This window comes from Eptatretus burgeri, chromosome 7 (genome assembly GCF_056783735.1).
Source record: "Eptatretus burgeri isolate ZD-2024b chromosome 7, Ebu_testis_v1, whole genome shotgun sequence".
In the NCBI taxonomy this organism is placed as follows: Eukaryota; Metazoa; Chordata; class Myxini; order Myxiniformes; family Myxinidae; genus Eptatretus; species Eptatretus burgeri.
Window position 1 is genome coordinate 1,130,322 of NC_140967.1, and position 14,627 is coordinate 1,144,948.

General features: G+C 43.1%; 1 protein-coding gene across 12 annotated transcripts in view; it reads left to right on the top strand.

Annotated features, from left to right (window-relative positions):
- Positions 1–14,627, top strand: part of ARID4A (AT-rich interaction domain 4A) — a 126,835-nt gene that overhangs the window by 46,861 nt on the left and 65,347 nt on the right. For all 12 annotated transcript variants that reach the window (XM_085887202.1, XM_085887206.1, XM_085887209.1 and 9 more), the window contains 6 exons: positions 4,918–4,997; positions 5,347–5,438; positions 8,662–8,800; positions 9,046–9,125; positions 9,647–9,723; positions 12,398–12,561. In XM_085887202.1, coding sequence (XP_085743328.1) covers positions 4,918–4,997; positions 5,347–5,438; positions 8,662–8,800; positions 9,046–9,125; positions 9,647–9,723; positions 12,398–12,561 — 632 coding nt within the window. The remainder of the gene's footprint in view (positions 1–4,917; positions 4,998–5,346; positions 5,439–8,661; positions 8,801–9,045; positions 9,126–9,646; positions 9,724–12,397; positions 12,562–14,627) is intronic.

Consider the following 14,627-nt stretch of genomic DNA (forward strand, 5'->3'; position numbering starts at 1 on the left):
GTTAGGCGTTTGACTGTGTGAATGAGCGGTGACCAAGTGGAGTAAAAAGTTTCTCCCAATACCTAATTCGATACAATTCAAATGTGGATAAGATCGAGTTATCTATTAAATTGCTGCCTTGTTTTGGAACTGGACCAGAGTTGACAAATTAACTTTTGGTAAGCACAGGGTGATATATGTAAGGATCATTTTGAGGTCTTGTGCTTTAAAACAAAGCAGAAAAGACTGGATGACCTTGTAGGTTCAAATTGGTAGGAAATTTTGGTGGTGGAAGTGTACCTTGTGATCTTTCATCACATTGCTCCTCGCATAGACGAGACCGAGGAGACATGGGCACTTAAGAGGTAAGAATGTATTGGTGAAATGGTGTACGTGTATTTTAAATATGGCGAGTAATCATCATTTTTGCACGCGTGCAACTCCTTTCCGTGTTTTTGTAATGACCCATGCGGAGGTTTCCTTCTGTTCGTCATCATAAAGGTATGCCACAATTTTAGGGAACTGATGTGCTATTCCGATATGCTGATTCATTTTTCAACCCATTTCATCTGTATGGTGTGCAATGCTAACGTATCATGACCAAGGATTATGTGAATTACTCCCATGGTAGTTTTTTTTTTTCAGAGGTATTTTGGTCGAAGTTAACGTCTCTGTTCCACACTATTTTGTGCTTCCCTCTCCCGCCCTCCCGTCTCCTGGCTTGTTATACATTTCGGTGTATTGACTCTTCCACGAGCCTCGACATGGTACACAAAAAAAGCAGAAGTTAGCCAGGTGTAAAAGAGCTTGCAAGTGCGTTACCGTGATCAGGCAGGAGAACGTCTGTCCGTCGGTAACTATGGAAATAGCATCCATTGTTGGATTTTTCCATTGCCGTTCACTCCTCTGTGGACTTCACGGAAAATACCGAAGTGCCATCTTTACATTGCATGAAGTAAACACTCGATTCCGCTACACAGTGCACACAAATACAAAACATTATGGTGTCTGTTGGTCATGGTGGTTGGTGACCACATCATGCGAGGCAAATAAATCTTAAGGTTTGACAGCGGAGGAGACCATATGGTGCGTCATGCCTGTGTTGCACCACCACATTAAACATATCTGTGAGGCTCTCGACCCAGTTTCATCAGGGGGAAGAGTGGGGATGATAAAAGTGTGGAAGGCACGTGGACTCCACTGTTATAAATTCAAATCAAAGCAATATTTTAAATTGCATTTGTTTATTAAGTCTTGCAACCTTTCTTTGTACACGTGACATAGTGTGTGTTTACTGACTCCTGCTCGAGGGGTGGTTAGAATTGTTAATTCTGTTTATCTTGCTTTAGAGAACATTACCAATTTTAACCTCCCCTGTGGATTTGCCATTGAAGCCGCGGCAAAATGGATTCTCATGCGCTAAATCTGCAATGCTTATTATAAGGAGGCACGAGATGACGAAAACAGATAATCCCAGGACAAAAGATAGACAGGCATGAAAACGAGCAAACAAATAAATATAGTGCACTCGTGATCTGATATAACGAAAACGTACTTAATACAGGAAATATAATTGAATCAAAATGACCACGAGCACATGACAGAGGGTGCCAGGCGTAGGTGTTTTGGGCAGACATTATGGTGTTGATGAATCCAGTATCCACCAAGTAAAGAAATGCACAGAAAACGTCGGGGGGGGTCATGAATGCTCTGGTTTACATTGGAGCGAGGGTTGTCTGGGAAACCGCTCCATTATATGACAGTCAGTTTAAATGTGTAGTCAATGCTCTTCTCTACACTGAAACAAGGGTGAACCGCTCCATTATACAGGGTGTCAATAAAGAGTTAACCACTTCAAAACTTTATTAACCAAAACATTGAGTAATAAAAGCAAAAATTAACTCAGAAAATGAAAAGCAAATCATGAAGAAATGAAACTCATAAGGCGTGAATGCACTTTTCGTTGAGGTGTTCAATGTGAGCATCCCCACGCACACAGCGTTCATTCACATGAATTGTGAAGTTCTTAGTGACGTTTCTGCAAGTTTTAATGGTTACTGTCTGCACATAAACCTCAACTGCTGCCTTCACATCAGGTTCAGATCTGGGGTGCTCCTTGTCGACGTTATCCTTACAAGCTCATCAGAGTAAAAAAAAAAAAAATCCACTGGATTGAGGTCGGGTCTGTGTGTAGACCATTCATTTTCCATACACAAACTGAGAACTCATCCAAATTTTTGACACAGAAAGGCAATTGTTTCGTTGGCTGTATGTGGGGTCGCACCATCTTGCACGAACCACTGTTACCAGAGAGCTGCAGTGCTCATCGATCACTTCAAGTCTTCGTAAAATACCTTGACTATCGACAGGTATTGTTCTTCATTGATGATAACCGTTCTTCCGTTTTTGGCTTCAAACCAATACGGCCCAAACACACCTCTGTAGCTAACGGCCACAAAAGCAGTGACTTTCCAACCCTTAAGCCACTTCTCTTCAACCTTATCTGGACGTTGACTTCCCCAGAAAATGCTGTTGTGTGAATTGACATTACCATTGACATGAAAGTGTGCCTCATCATTAAACCTCACATCGCAAATCCAGTTTGGGTTTTCCTCCATCTTCTGCTGCAGTATCTCACACATCGCAACTCGTGCTGCTTTATCCCTATCGGTCAATTCATGGGCTGTTGTGATGTGGTAAAGAAAGACGTTCAAATGTTGTTTCATTATTCTTCTGATACTGCTGGGAGTGAGACCCAGTTCAGCCGACCTTTGTCGATGCAATTTCTTCGGACGTCGCATGACTGACTCGCAAACTCGTTCCATGTTTCCTTCACACCGACACGTCTTGGGTGACCTGACCTTCCCTTGTTAATGTTGAGAATTGTACCTTCACTTTTGAACTTTTTCACAATTTTCCAAATGGCTCGCTTGCTTGGCTTGTTTCTGGGATGCACTCCATATTCAGTAAAGAACCTTGTCTGGACGGAAACGATTGATTTGCTCTCATAATACCACGTGACAATGTTTACTCTTTGCTCCGTGGAATACTTTGATTATGCTTGAATGACTTCTCCAAAGATCATTGATCACTCCTGGAAAACAAAAAAACAATGAAGGTAATAACTAAAAATACAAAGGTCATTTGAAGCGGTTAACCATTTATTGACACACCTTGTATGACCATGAGTTTAAAGGGGGTATTGAATGCTCTGGTTTACACTGGAACGAGGGTGGTTCTGGGAAGCCTTTCCATTACATGACAGTGAGCTTAAAGGGGTAGTGAATGCTCTGGTTTACACTGAAGCGAGAGTGAACGCTCCATTGCGTGACCGTGAGTTTACAGGGGTAGTGAATGCTCTGGTTTACATTGGAACAAAGGTGATTCCGGTAATCCGCTCCATTACATAATGTGTGACACCACCCCCCTTATGACACACTTGTATTAAAAGTCTTGTAAAGGTATGTGCTGTTCAGTATTTATTTATGTTATCACAAAATTTGCTGTACCAACGAACTGAAAAGAATCTTCCCAACAATGAATGTTCAGGTGAAATAAATAAATTCTTCCCCAAATATCACTTTCATTTGCATTTATTTTATTTTTTGGTGCAATTTGGACAGGATCACCCCCGCAATACATTTTGACATCAATTTTTCGAAATTTCATGGGGGGCCTGCCCCCAACCCCTCCTTGTAAGGAGTCATTTTCCTTGTTGCTTTCCTTTTTTTTAATTTTATTTTATTTTCCTCTCTCCAAAGTTCTCCAGTTTCACCAATGATTTTTCCAGAGATACGAGAATATGTAGAAGCGTTTCAGAATACCATGATTGTGTTCCGAAAAAAAGAGGCTTTCGTTTAACTCGGCAATTTGACCCATTCTGGGGTCCGTGACTATTACTCTGTCACATTGAAAACAAAACTCACCACTCGGTAGATTTTGGAAAAATGCTTCTCGTGCTAAAACGTCACTTTCGCGAGCTTTCCGTGTCGTCATGGCATTTGTCACAATTTATTGGTCTCGTCATTTGTATTTCAAATACCCTTTTAATTCTGAAACATTTACATCACAACTTTGGTGAGTATTTGAGGTGGAAGTGTTTCAAAAAAAACCCCAACTGGAATGGCACTCGGTAGAGCGCATCGTCTCGCCCCACGTGTTCATTGTGAACAAAATTACCATCGTTAACTGAACACGCTACTGTTACGGCCCATATACCCGTACCATCCATGCACACAATTGTCACAAAGTTTATTGGTGCGGGTTATAACTTATGAAAGTCGTAAATTTAATTCTTCACTCACATCCGGTCAGAGATAAGGTAAATGAAATTAAAACAAAAAATTCGTTAATAACTTTAATTCAACCAATTATGACTGGAATACCACTTCACTGATTATGTCATCGTTATCACATTATTTTACCCTGTGGGGAGTTGATGACATGTGTCGAGTTTCAATTTTTTCCGTTGACCGGTTTCGGAGAAAATGGTCCAATTTTTTTCCTTTAAATTTTTGCATCGATGGGACAAGCGGTTGCAGAGAGAACCATTTTTAAACCGAAAATATATGGATGCGGATGCACAGACATGCGCAGACAAGCATTGCAAGTCTCGCATCCCCTTTGGGGTGAGACGAAATACGGTGATCTGGGCTTGGTTTCCTTTCAACAGTTGTTTGTCGTGTCGCTCTTCGCATGTGGTGAAAGCTGGAATTCTGATTTTTTTTTTTATTTGGTTTAAGGAGGATCTTTGACTCTTCACAATTTGAATAGCCATTGAACAAATAGACCCGGTTTGTTTGTTGATCGAAGTATTTGAAAGGAAAGATTCAGCTAAATCCTACCAAATTTGATTAGTCTGGCTCGGTTACAACTTGGCCATTGAATTAACAGTTTGGTGTCTTATGAAGTGTTTCACGGTTCTCTGTACATTTTCAGTTTTTGATGATGGTGATGAAAGGACTCTGCGTCGATCATCGCTTTGCTTGAAAGGAGAGAGACATTTTGCAGAGAGTGAGGTATGGCTTTGACCTGCATGGACAGGTGCTCTTCGTCTTGTATTTTGTGTCGGTAGCTGTTTAGTCATTTCTTCACAAACTTTTTCTCGTGTTGTTTTATTCAGGTTAATACTTGGGTATATATTTTTACATTACATTGTTGTAGTTTGACGTTGTTGTCGCCAACTTTATTACGTTTATGTGCTGTTTTGTTTTGTCTTCGTTTTTTGGACCAGGTACTTTAAGAATCCGTTTCGTAACAAGTTGAAGTATTTTCTTTTCAGTACAATGACCCAGCTGTTTGTTTTGTAAGTTCAGTAGTTTTTGGGAATGACTGCTAAAAGGTGCGTGTGTGTGTTCCCTCCATCAGACTCTGGACCAGCTCCCTTTAACAAACCCCGAGCACTTTGGAACACCCGTCATTGGGAAGAAATCAAACAGGGGCAGGCGTTCAAACCCAGTGTGAGTTCTGCATAAAATAAACAGCATTTTTCTTGTTCAAAGTAAGATTCCCTTTTATGCTTCCTTACAAACTTTTCAACTTGTCATGCAAAATATTGCAAAGGCAGATTTAAACCTCCTTCCAAGTTGTTGGACCCAAATTATTATATATAACACACACACACACACACACACACACACACACACACACACACACACACACACACACACACACACACACACACACACACACACACACACACACACACACACACACACACACACACACACACACACACACACACACACACATACACATACACATACACATACACATACACATACACATACACATACACATACACATACACATACACATACACATACACATACACATACACATACACATACACACACACCTCCCATGCTCCTCCAGCTGAATTTGCTGCATAAAGCAACTAAGAAGGCCTACAGGCCAGCAGGAACAGGCTCGCAGGAACAACAACAACCAACCCTCTTCGCAGATCCACCCCTTTTTATAGCGCGGGGCTCCGCCCCGTTGCTCCGCCCCGTTCTTTGCTCCACCCCCCTTCGAGGCGCTTCGAGAAAGGTCTCGAAGAGGGGCGTTCCTCCTCCCTGGCCGCGTCACACAGCGCATCCACCAATCGGGCGCCAGCTGCCCCACCCCGCTTCTGTCATACTCCTCGGAGAAAGAGGCGGGAAAAATCCACGCGCCATCGTTGTGCCTTCTTCTTTCCCGTCTTGCGTTCTCGACAGTTTCCAATGCGGAAACCGTCCTAGTATGGACCGTGGAGGATGGCGTTCGTCAGCGGGGGTAGTGGCGAAGATGGTGGTGGTGGTTGTTGTGAGCTTAATTGTAGCGCGGTTGGCATTGTGGCGTAGTTGGTGGCGGTTGTTATTTGCGTTCGTCAGCGGGGGTAGTGGCGAAGATGGTGATGGTTGTTGTGAGGGTAATTGTAGCGTGGTTGGCGTTGTGGCGTAGTTGGTGGCCGTTGTTGTTTGCGGGGAGGTTTGTCGTTTCAAATAACAATAGAGAAAAAAAAACTGCTATCTCAAAGGATCGCAGCCCGAATGAATCACATAAAACCCCTCTAGAAAACGGATTTGGGCTAACTACACATGTACTTAAGAGATATCTCACCTACGGGACCTGAATTGTGGTTTGCGAATTTCCACAGCCGTAACACTATATTCCCTCTATACAACGGGTTTGGGCTAACTACACGTGGACTTATCGATATATCTCACCTGAGGACCCTTTATGGTGTATTGCGAATTTCCACAGCCGTAACAATATTCTAAAACTCATTTGTTCATTATGACTTGCACCTTCCTTTGTACACATCTGTGGCATGTTGTGTGTTTCTTGACCCCTGGTGAAGGAAGTGGTTAGAATTGTTAATTAGATTGGTGCCTTTTCAGAGAACCTGAACAATTTCAACATCCCCCAGGGATTTGTCATTGAATCCGCACCAAAATGTTTTTTCATGTACGTGCTAAATCTGCAATGGCCGATCACTACACCGATACCAGTTTATTTTGTATGTAGGCACAGGACACCGAAAACGGAGAATCCCAGGACAAAAGATGGACGGACATGAAAACAGGTAGATAGATAAATAAATAAATAAAGTGCACTAACGATCCGATATAACGAAAACCCACTTAATACAGGGATTATAATCGAATCAAAATGGCCACAAGTGCATAACAGCGGGTTAGTCCAGGAACCCCTCCATTACATGACGTGTAGTGAGTTTAAAGGGGCAATGAATGCTCTGGTTTTGCACAAGAGCGTATCGACAAAAAAAACCCTGCCCTTTGCAATTCTGAATCCCGATTTTCATTATCATTATGCAACCCAACAGCACCTTACATTCACTCAGGTTAAACTACATCCACCAAACATTTGCCCAATCAGAGTATGTGGGATTTTCTGAATCAAATTTCAACCCCCCCCCACCCGCCGCCCCTCCCCCCCTCCCAACCTCCTCAGCCGTCGACGTTACCTCCAATCATTTTGGTTTGGCAAAATTTTAACTTTTGCAAAACATTGAATTTTTTCCCCCGACGCATATTAATCAGTATAATGCGTTAACGGCCAGAACATCAGGTTTCTTTTGTTTTGTTTTGTACATACTTGGTTGTATATACTTTTGTATATCCAGGTCTTGGCTCGTGGAGGAGCGAGAACACAGAATGGACCAGTACATAACATAATGAAAAGCAAAGTATAAGTGGAGTGGGTGGGTGGATGGGGGACACCCCAAGAACAGGGAAGAGGGACAAAATGTAAAGAAACCTGGAAGAAGAATGGGGAGTAGAACATCGGGTGTGGTGTCCATCAGTTGGGATACAGGTGCAATTTCTCAGTCACAGAAATGGAAGGGAAAACTCATGAGGAAGTAGCAAAGTGGAACAAAAAGACCAAAGAGAAAGGTAATGGGGCAATGGGAAACCCCATAATCTGGGCATCGCAGGGTGGATGGTATCTGCCCTGAAATGGTGGTGAAAAAGCTGTCTTGAAACCCTTGAGGGAAGAATGAGATTGAACAAACCGAGGAAGTTTGTTCCACAGGCGAGATCAAAGAGGAACGAATGAGTGAAGGTCAGCAGTGAGTCTGGATTGAGGTAGTTTCACCAGAAGTTGGTTACTGGTGGACTGTGTTAGCTCTGCAGAAACGGGGGGACAAAGCGGTATGAGACAGACCAACGACCTGTCTGCGCTGGGAAAGCGATATTCCCATAGACTCGGCTTCATCTCGCAGGAGATTCCAATGATCTTGAAGATTTTGGTTTCCACGGCATCAAGCTCAGCAAGGTGTGAGGCAGGGGAGCCAGCCCAGAGTAGAGAGCAGTACTTCATCAAGCTGTGAATGAAGGCCTTGTAGGTGGATAAGAGTTCAGATGTGTCAAGGTAGGACTTTGCATGATGTTGGACATTTTGACTACATTGTGGTCTTTATCTGGGACTAGTTGGACTTTTGGTCCCATTTAATTATCAGTTTGTGGTTAACTTGTCAGACCTGAGTAGCATTAGTATTTTTGTGCTCTTGTCATTAATGTAGTGTGGGTTTTGTGCATCATTTTCCGTGCAACGTTTGGTAAAGCCAATCGGATTTCAATTGTGTTTGTTCATACACATGAAATGGCATACACCATTTGTGGTGTGCTCACGTGACTGTGTGTTTAACAGCCACATAACTGCATTATCATTATTTAGCCCAAGTGAGGAGGTGGATGAGGAGGAAGAAGAGGAGGTGGAGGCAGAAGTTGAAGAGCAAGCACAAGATGATCTCATTGGAAAAGTTGTGCTGTTGGACCTGGAAAATGAAAACAAATTAGCAACTAATATTGGCCTGGTGAGTGAGTGACTTAATGTTTTCTTCTTTTTTGTCACTTTTCAGTTCAGCAGTTGTCACTTTTTATTGTTTCACTCGGTACATATAATCTCAGTAAACAACACTTTTTTCTGTTTTTTTTTCCTCTGCTTTTCACAATTTAACGAGCCTATATATGGCTTTTATCTTGACCCACATTGCTGTTTTGTTTTACACTAAACTGTGACCCCCACCCACCCCCTCCAACTCCCACCCCCATCCTTCAGGTTGTGTCTTCAAGTTGCAGCGAAGAGGTTGCAGTGAAGAAAGATCATTGTTTTGTGCGTTTATTCACAGATGGACGATTGTGAGTGCACAATGACATGAGCTGAAAATTGTTCATTTGTTATCCTTTCATCGTATTAAAATTGGCATCAATCAATACTGTGTGTGTGCGGTGTGTGCACGCACGTGCACTCCGATAACTTCTTCGCAACTTGAAAATGTAATTGTTTTATCACTCTGTGCATGCTTCGTGGTAGCAAGCTTGTTCATTGGTCGTCTGACTTTGGTGCACCGCCTACCTTTGTGTTTTGCTTTTTTTGGCTGTTGGCGGGGGGAGGAGTTGTAGACCCAGAGGTTTCGGTCTCGACAGAGTTTATTCGAGGAATGGCCTGTGAGGTTCTGCATTGCAAATCAAAATGGAAGTTGTGCAATCTACTTGTGTTGAAGAACTTAATTTGGATTTGTTTGTTCATATTCCCAACCGCTTGCCAGTTTATGTCTCTCTATTGTATATATTGTATTTATATTTATTTCTAAGATCGATTTATAGGATGTGCTATTTGCCAGGAAACAAAGGATAACAGCACTCTGTGTGTCTCACAGTCTCACGGTTCCCAAAACAAACCTGCAAGAAGTTGGGCCTGATTGTGCACTCAAGGTGGATCCTTCGCTGAAGCCGAGTAAATAGAAACCTTTTATCTTTTCCACGACAGTATTGATGCCTTTCTGCTATCAAACTCACTTTGCTATTATTTATATAATATTGTTGCATGTTGGTGTTTGGAAGTTGAATTTCTTTGGCCTTTTCATACATCAAACGTTTTTGTGTTTTTTGGCTGAGGGGGGACATTTGCTTGGAACCAAAATGTTGGGTCTTTTCTATTTTCTGTGATTAAACTATAACACAAAGGTTATAAATGGAGTGTGGAAAACGTAGTCGAAGACAATTGCGCACAAGTGAAACTTGTTTGGCTCAAGTACTGTGCGTAGATATACATATTGTTGTAGATTTTCGCCACTCCGGCATGCGGACGACCGCTTTTAGCTCAATTGCGGCCGCGCGCGCCCACCGAACATGGCAATCTAGTCGCAGCTTCCAGATCAACGCCGAAACCCAGCTACAGGTGTTTTTAACACACCATAAACAAGCCAACTCTTCTGTCCACGCACTACAGGGTCAATCGTCGAATTATCAATGTACCTAATTATTCACGTGGACAGAAATGCCGAGAATTTATACCTCGACGGAGCTTGCACAAAAACGAGCCGCTTAAGCAGCTCGTTCCGTTTGCGATTGCCGAGCAGTTTTATATCGCCAAGCCCCGTCGGACCAGATGTACGTTTTCTCAGCTTATAATCAGCCAGCTAATATCCCGAACGCAATTATGGCAGTCAATGGCAGAAAGTGACACGACGAGCAGATTAACATTCAAAAATGGGGAACATTTATTTTCAACACAGGCATGCATGCAAGCAATGCAATGAATGGGGGGGGGGGGGGAAATGGGGAAAAAGACACGAGCAAAAACCTACAGCCGATGTCTATTATGTAATGTACATGCACTTAATCAGTTTGTTACTTATGGACAAGGCGCCACAGACTTTCATCCAAAACCCAAGAAAGAAAGGAAGAACCGGGCTCGTGAGCCTTTATAATTTGCTCGGAGCCGGGATGACCGAAGGGGCTCCGAGAGACCGAGCTGGCTACCTGCCACCCTCTTGGTCACTCGCTGGGTCCTGGTTCGGCGACCCTCGGTGTCTCTGCCCACACGCCAACCTCCGAACTCTCCAGCTCCCCACCTCAACTGCGACTCCACCACACCAGCGCAGCGTGAACTTGAACGCACTCTCCAAGCGCTCTTCTCCAAGCGCTCTTTCCGACTCCACCACACCAGCGCGAACTCGAACGCTCTCTCCAAGCACTCTTCTCCAAGCGCTCTTCCCGACTCCACCTCGTTCTGCAACTCGTTCTCCAACCCTTTCTCCTTTGTCGACGACTCGGCGTCTCTTCAACCGCTCAACTGCCTTGTCGGCGAGTGAGCGCAGGCCTTTATAGCCGTCGGGGCTTCGCTCCTTCACCTTCGACCCTTCACCCCTGGCTGGCTCCGCCCCTTTCGCCGTTTTCATCCGATCTTGCCGTCAAACACGGCCATGTTAGGAATCACCCTCTTCATACGGACGTGTTTGGAATCACCGGCTTCACGCGGTTGGGGTGAAGATTGTGAGGAGATTATGGCGGTTGTGGAGAAGATGGTGAGGAGATGATGGTGGTTGTGGAGAAGATGGTGAGGTGATGATGGCGGTTGTGGACAAGATGGTAAGGAGATGATGGCAGTTTGTGGACAAGATGGTGAGATGTTTGTTTAAAATAAAAGACAGAAAAGAATAACACTACCTCAAAGGTTCACAGCCCAGCACACAAATAATCCCCGTTATACATTGGTGGGGAAATCTAACCTGGAACACACACTTATCGACATAACTGATCTTCGGGGAACCTGAATGGTGATCTGTGAATTTCCACAACCGTAACAATATATATATATATATATATATATATATATATATATATATATATATATATATATATATATATATATATATATATTATATGTTGTTCGTCTTTCGGCTGCTCCCGTTTAGGGGTCGCCACAGCGGATCATCCATTATGATCCGCATACTGATTTGGCATAGGTTTTACGCCGGATGCCCTTCCTGACGCAACCCTGGTCGCCTCTTACGACACAGGGATAAGGATTGGGTTTTGCCATGATTCCGGGCTGCCCTACACCCTCTCATAGCGCGGCCCAATGCAGAGCTCCCGTCCTCAAGCGATCCTCCAACCCAAGCCTCCGAGTAGCCGGATTACAGGCGCACGCCACTACGCCCGATAGATATATGTATGTATATATATATATATATATATATATATATATATATATATATATATATATGTATATATATATATATATATATATATATATATATATATATATATATATATATATATATATATATATATATATATATATATATATATATATATATATATATATATATATATATATATATATATATATATATATATATATATATATATATATATATATATATATATATATATATATATTTTGCTGTTCCCATGTAGTGCCGTGACAGCATGTTTTTGTTTTCATGCAATTGATCATGGAACTGACATTCGAGCTGTCTGGCGGCATTGGAAGATGGGCTGTGGCTTGGGGTGCTGCGGTGTTTGCTGCCTTTTGGGGGCAGAATGGTTTAAAAACATTTTGAACAAATCTTTAATATTTGACTGTTGTGTTTATTTTTGTTTGTTTATATTTGTGATTCCAGTCCTGGATGTTGCATTGGAATTCAAAGATGAGCGTATTGTGCCAACATCCTGGAGGGCTGAGCTGAGTGAAGACAGCACCACCACTGATGATGATGATGATGAGCAGGAGGATGATGATGACGACGTTGAACAAAAGGGAGACAGGAAAAGTGCAAAAGAGGAGGTACGGAGGATACTGCTGGAGCATTATTTGTGTATGGTGTACTGGTTATTCAAATAGTCACTGCCATGTTGTTGGACATCAATACAGTCTGTTGTTCTTTGCATTGTTGGTTGTGAGATTGTGTTTCTGTGATTGTTGATGGGGATTCTACAGTGTCGATGCTCATGTCGGAGTAAGAACACACATTGGATCAGAACTTAAGAGCTCAAAGAAAACTACAAAGAAAACTCTCTGGGGAAGTTCACTGTCGTTTTGAAATCTGGAGGCTTGAAGGGGTGGAATTTTCTCTTGCGAGCCTTGCTTCACATAGTGGGACGTCGGTGAACGAGGCAGGCAGAGCGAGGGCTCCGTCACGAAGAGATTCACGAATCTGTTCTGATTACCTTGACTTTGCGATGGGAAAGTCAAGGACCATGATGCATGTCCTATGAAATGCTCCCTGTTAAATTTGTAGCCAAGGTATTTTCGTCAAAATTGTCAGCTGCTCCAATCAGAACTGTTGTGAAAATACGATCTGGCAGTTTTACCCCTTCATCATGTGATCACTTGCCAAGACACCGTTGGAGCTTGGTTTATATGGCTGTGACACGTTTGTTGGAAACTGCAAAGCCAAGATGTAGCTGCTTCATCTTCTGCTTGCTCCGATGGTCTCCACATTCCTTCAATGCCAGGTACACTGGAAGTGGTGGTTCAATGCGGTGCCGCCTTCCTGAGAGACACTTCATGTTAAAGAGGAGCAGTTAACACAAGGTCAGAAGTTCCTGTGACAAACCTCGTGTTTCGATGGTATTCAGTCCTTCAAGAGGCATTCGTATGAAGAACAGTAGAAGCGAAGGTATGCTCTGCTGGCACTCGGGTTTGAACGTGCCATCAAACTCGGCATTGTAATCGGTACTGTCAGCCCAGATCAATGACGCAGCTTGAGGGAGAACGTTGTACTTCTTGGAGAGATTGGTCTTCCTGGCAATAAGCTTTTTGCAGAGCATTTCGTCCTTCGTCTTTGATTCAACCAGCAAGACGTATCGTCCCATTGTTTGTTCAGTGGGCAGCAAATGGGAAAGATGATCCAGAAGGGTGTTTTTCAGCCGAGTTTGATTCATCTGCTGTTTCACTACGCCGAGTTCCCGGAGTCCGTTCGGGTACTGCTTCTCGAGTTCAGTCCATTGGTAGCAAATACTTCCCTTTGGTAACTTTACCTTCCACAGAAGCCACCAGTTCCTCGGTAGCTTGGATCTCGGGGAACTATCTCAGAGTGGCCTCAACTTCTTCTTCTTCTTCTTCTTCTTCAACTAACATGTCGTACTGCCTTGTCATCTCTTGCATCCAATTCTGATGATGCTTTGCTTCAAGAGCATTGACCCTGGACCCTTGAAGCATGACATCAAGTTTGGTGAAGTTCAGCTTTCAGGAAAAGTTCTTCATGTAAGTGTCTGTGCTAAATGTAGTTATCGAATGGAGCTTTTCATCGGTCTGCTTCATGTGGAAGGCACAACTAGATTTCACCATTTCTCCACAAGATTGTTCTCCCCTTGCGCTTTACCTTAAGGTTGATTGCCTTCTTTCCTCTGCCACCGAAGGTGAAGGAGGTTGTGTTTTTACTCCTCCCTGTCTGTTTGTTTGTCTGTCTGTGTGTGCAGGATATCTCAAAAAGTTGTGGACAGGTTGGGTGTGTGACGAGGACGAACTGATTAGATTTTGGTGAAGATCCGGATCCAGCTACGATAATTTTTCATGTGATTCTTCACCATTGAGAGATAAATCCAAAAATGATATCGCACGATATCTCAAAAATGTATTGGGCCCGATATGTTCTTGTGGATCAGGCTTTGCATGGCGGAGGTATGTGCTCTACCGAGTTCCCTTCTAGTTATAGATTGTTCTACTGTCCGTTACGGATCCTTTGCCCTATCAAGGGGGAGTTGATTGAAGAGCCCTTGACATCCCGGGTGCCCCTTTGCCTTGGTTTCCTCCAAAATATCGGGCTGAGGAAGGTGCTCCACATTCCATCAGATAGTACCTACCAATGCTTTGAGCTCTTGCACTCGGGAATGAAACTGTTTGTTTGA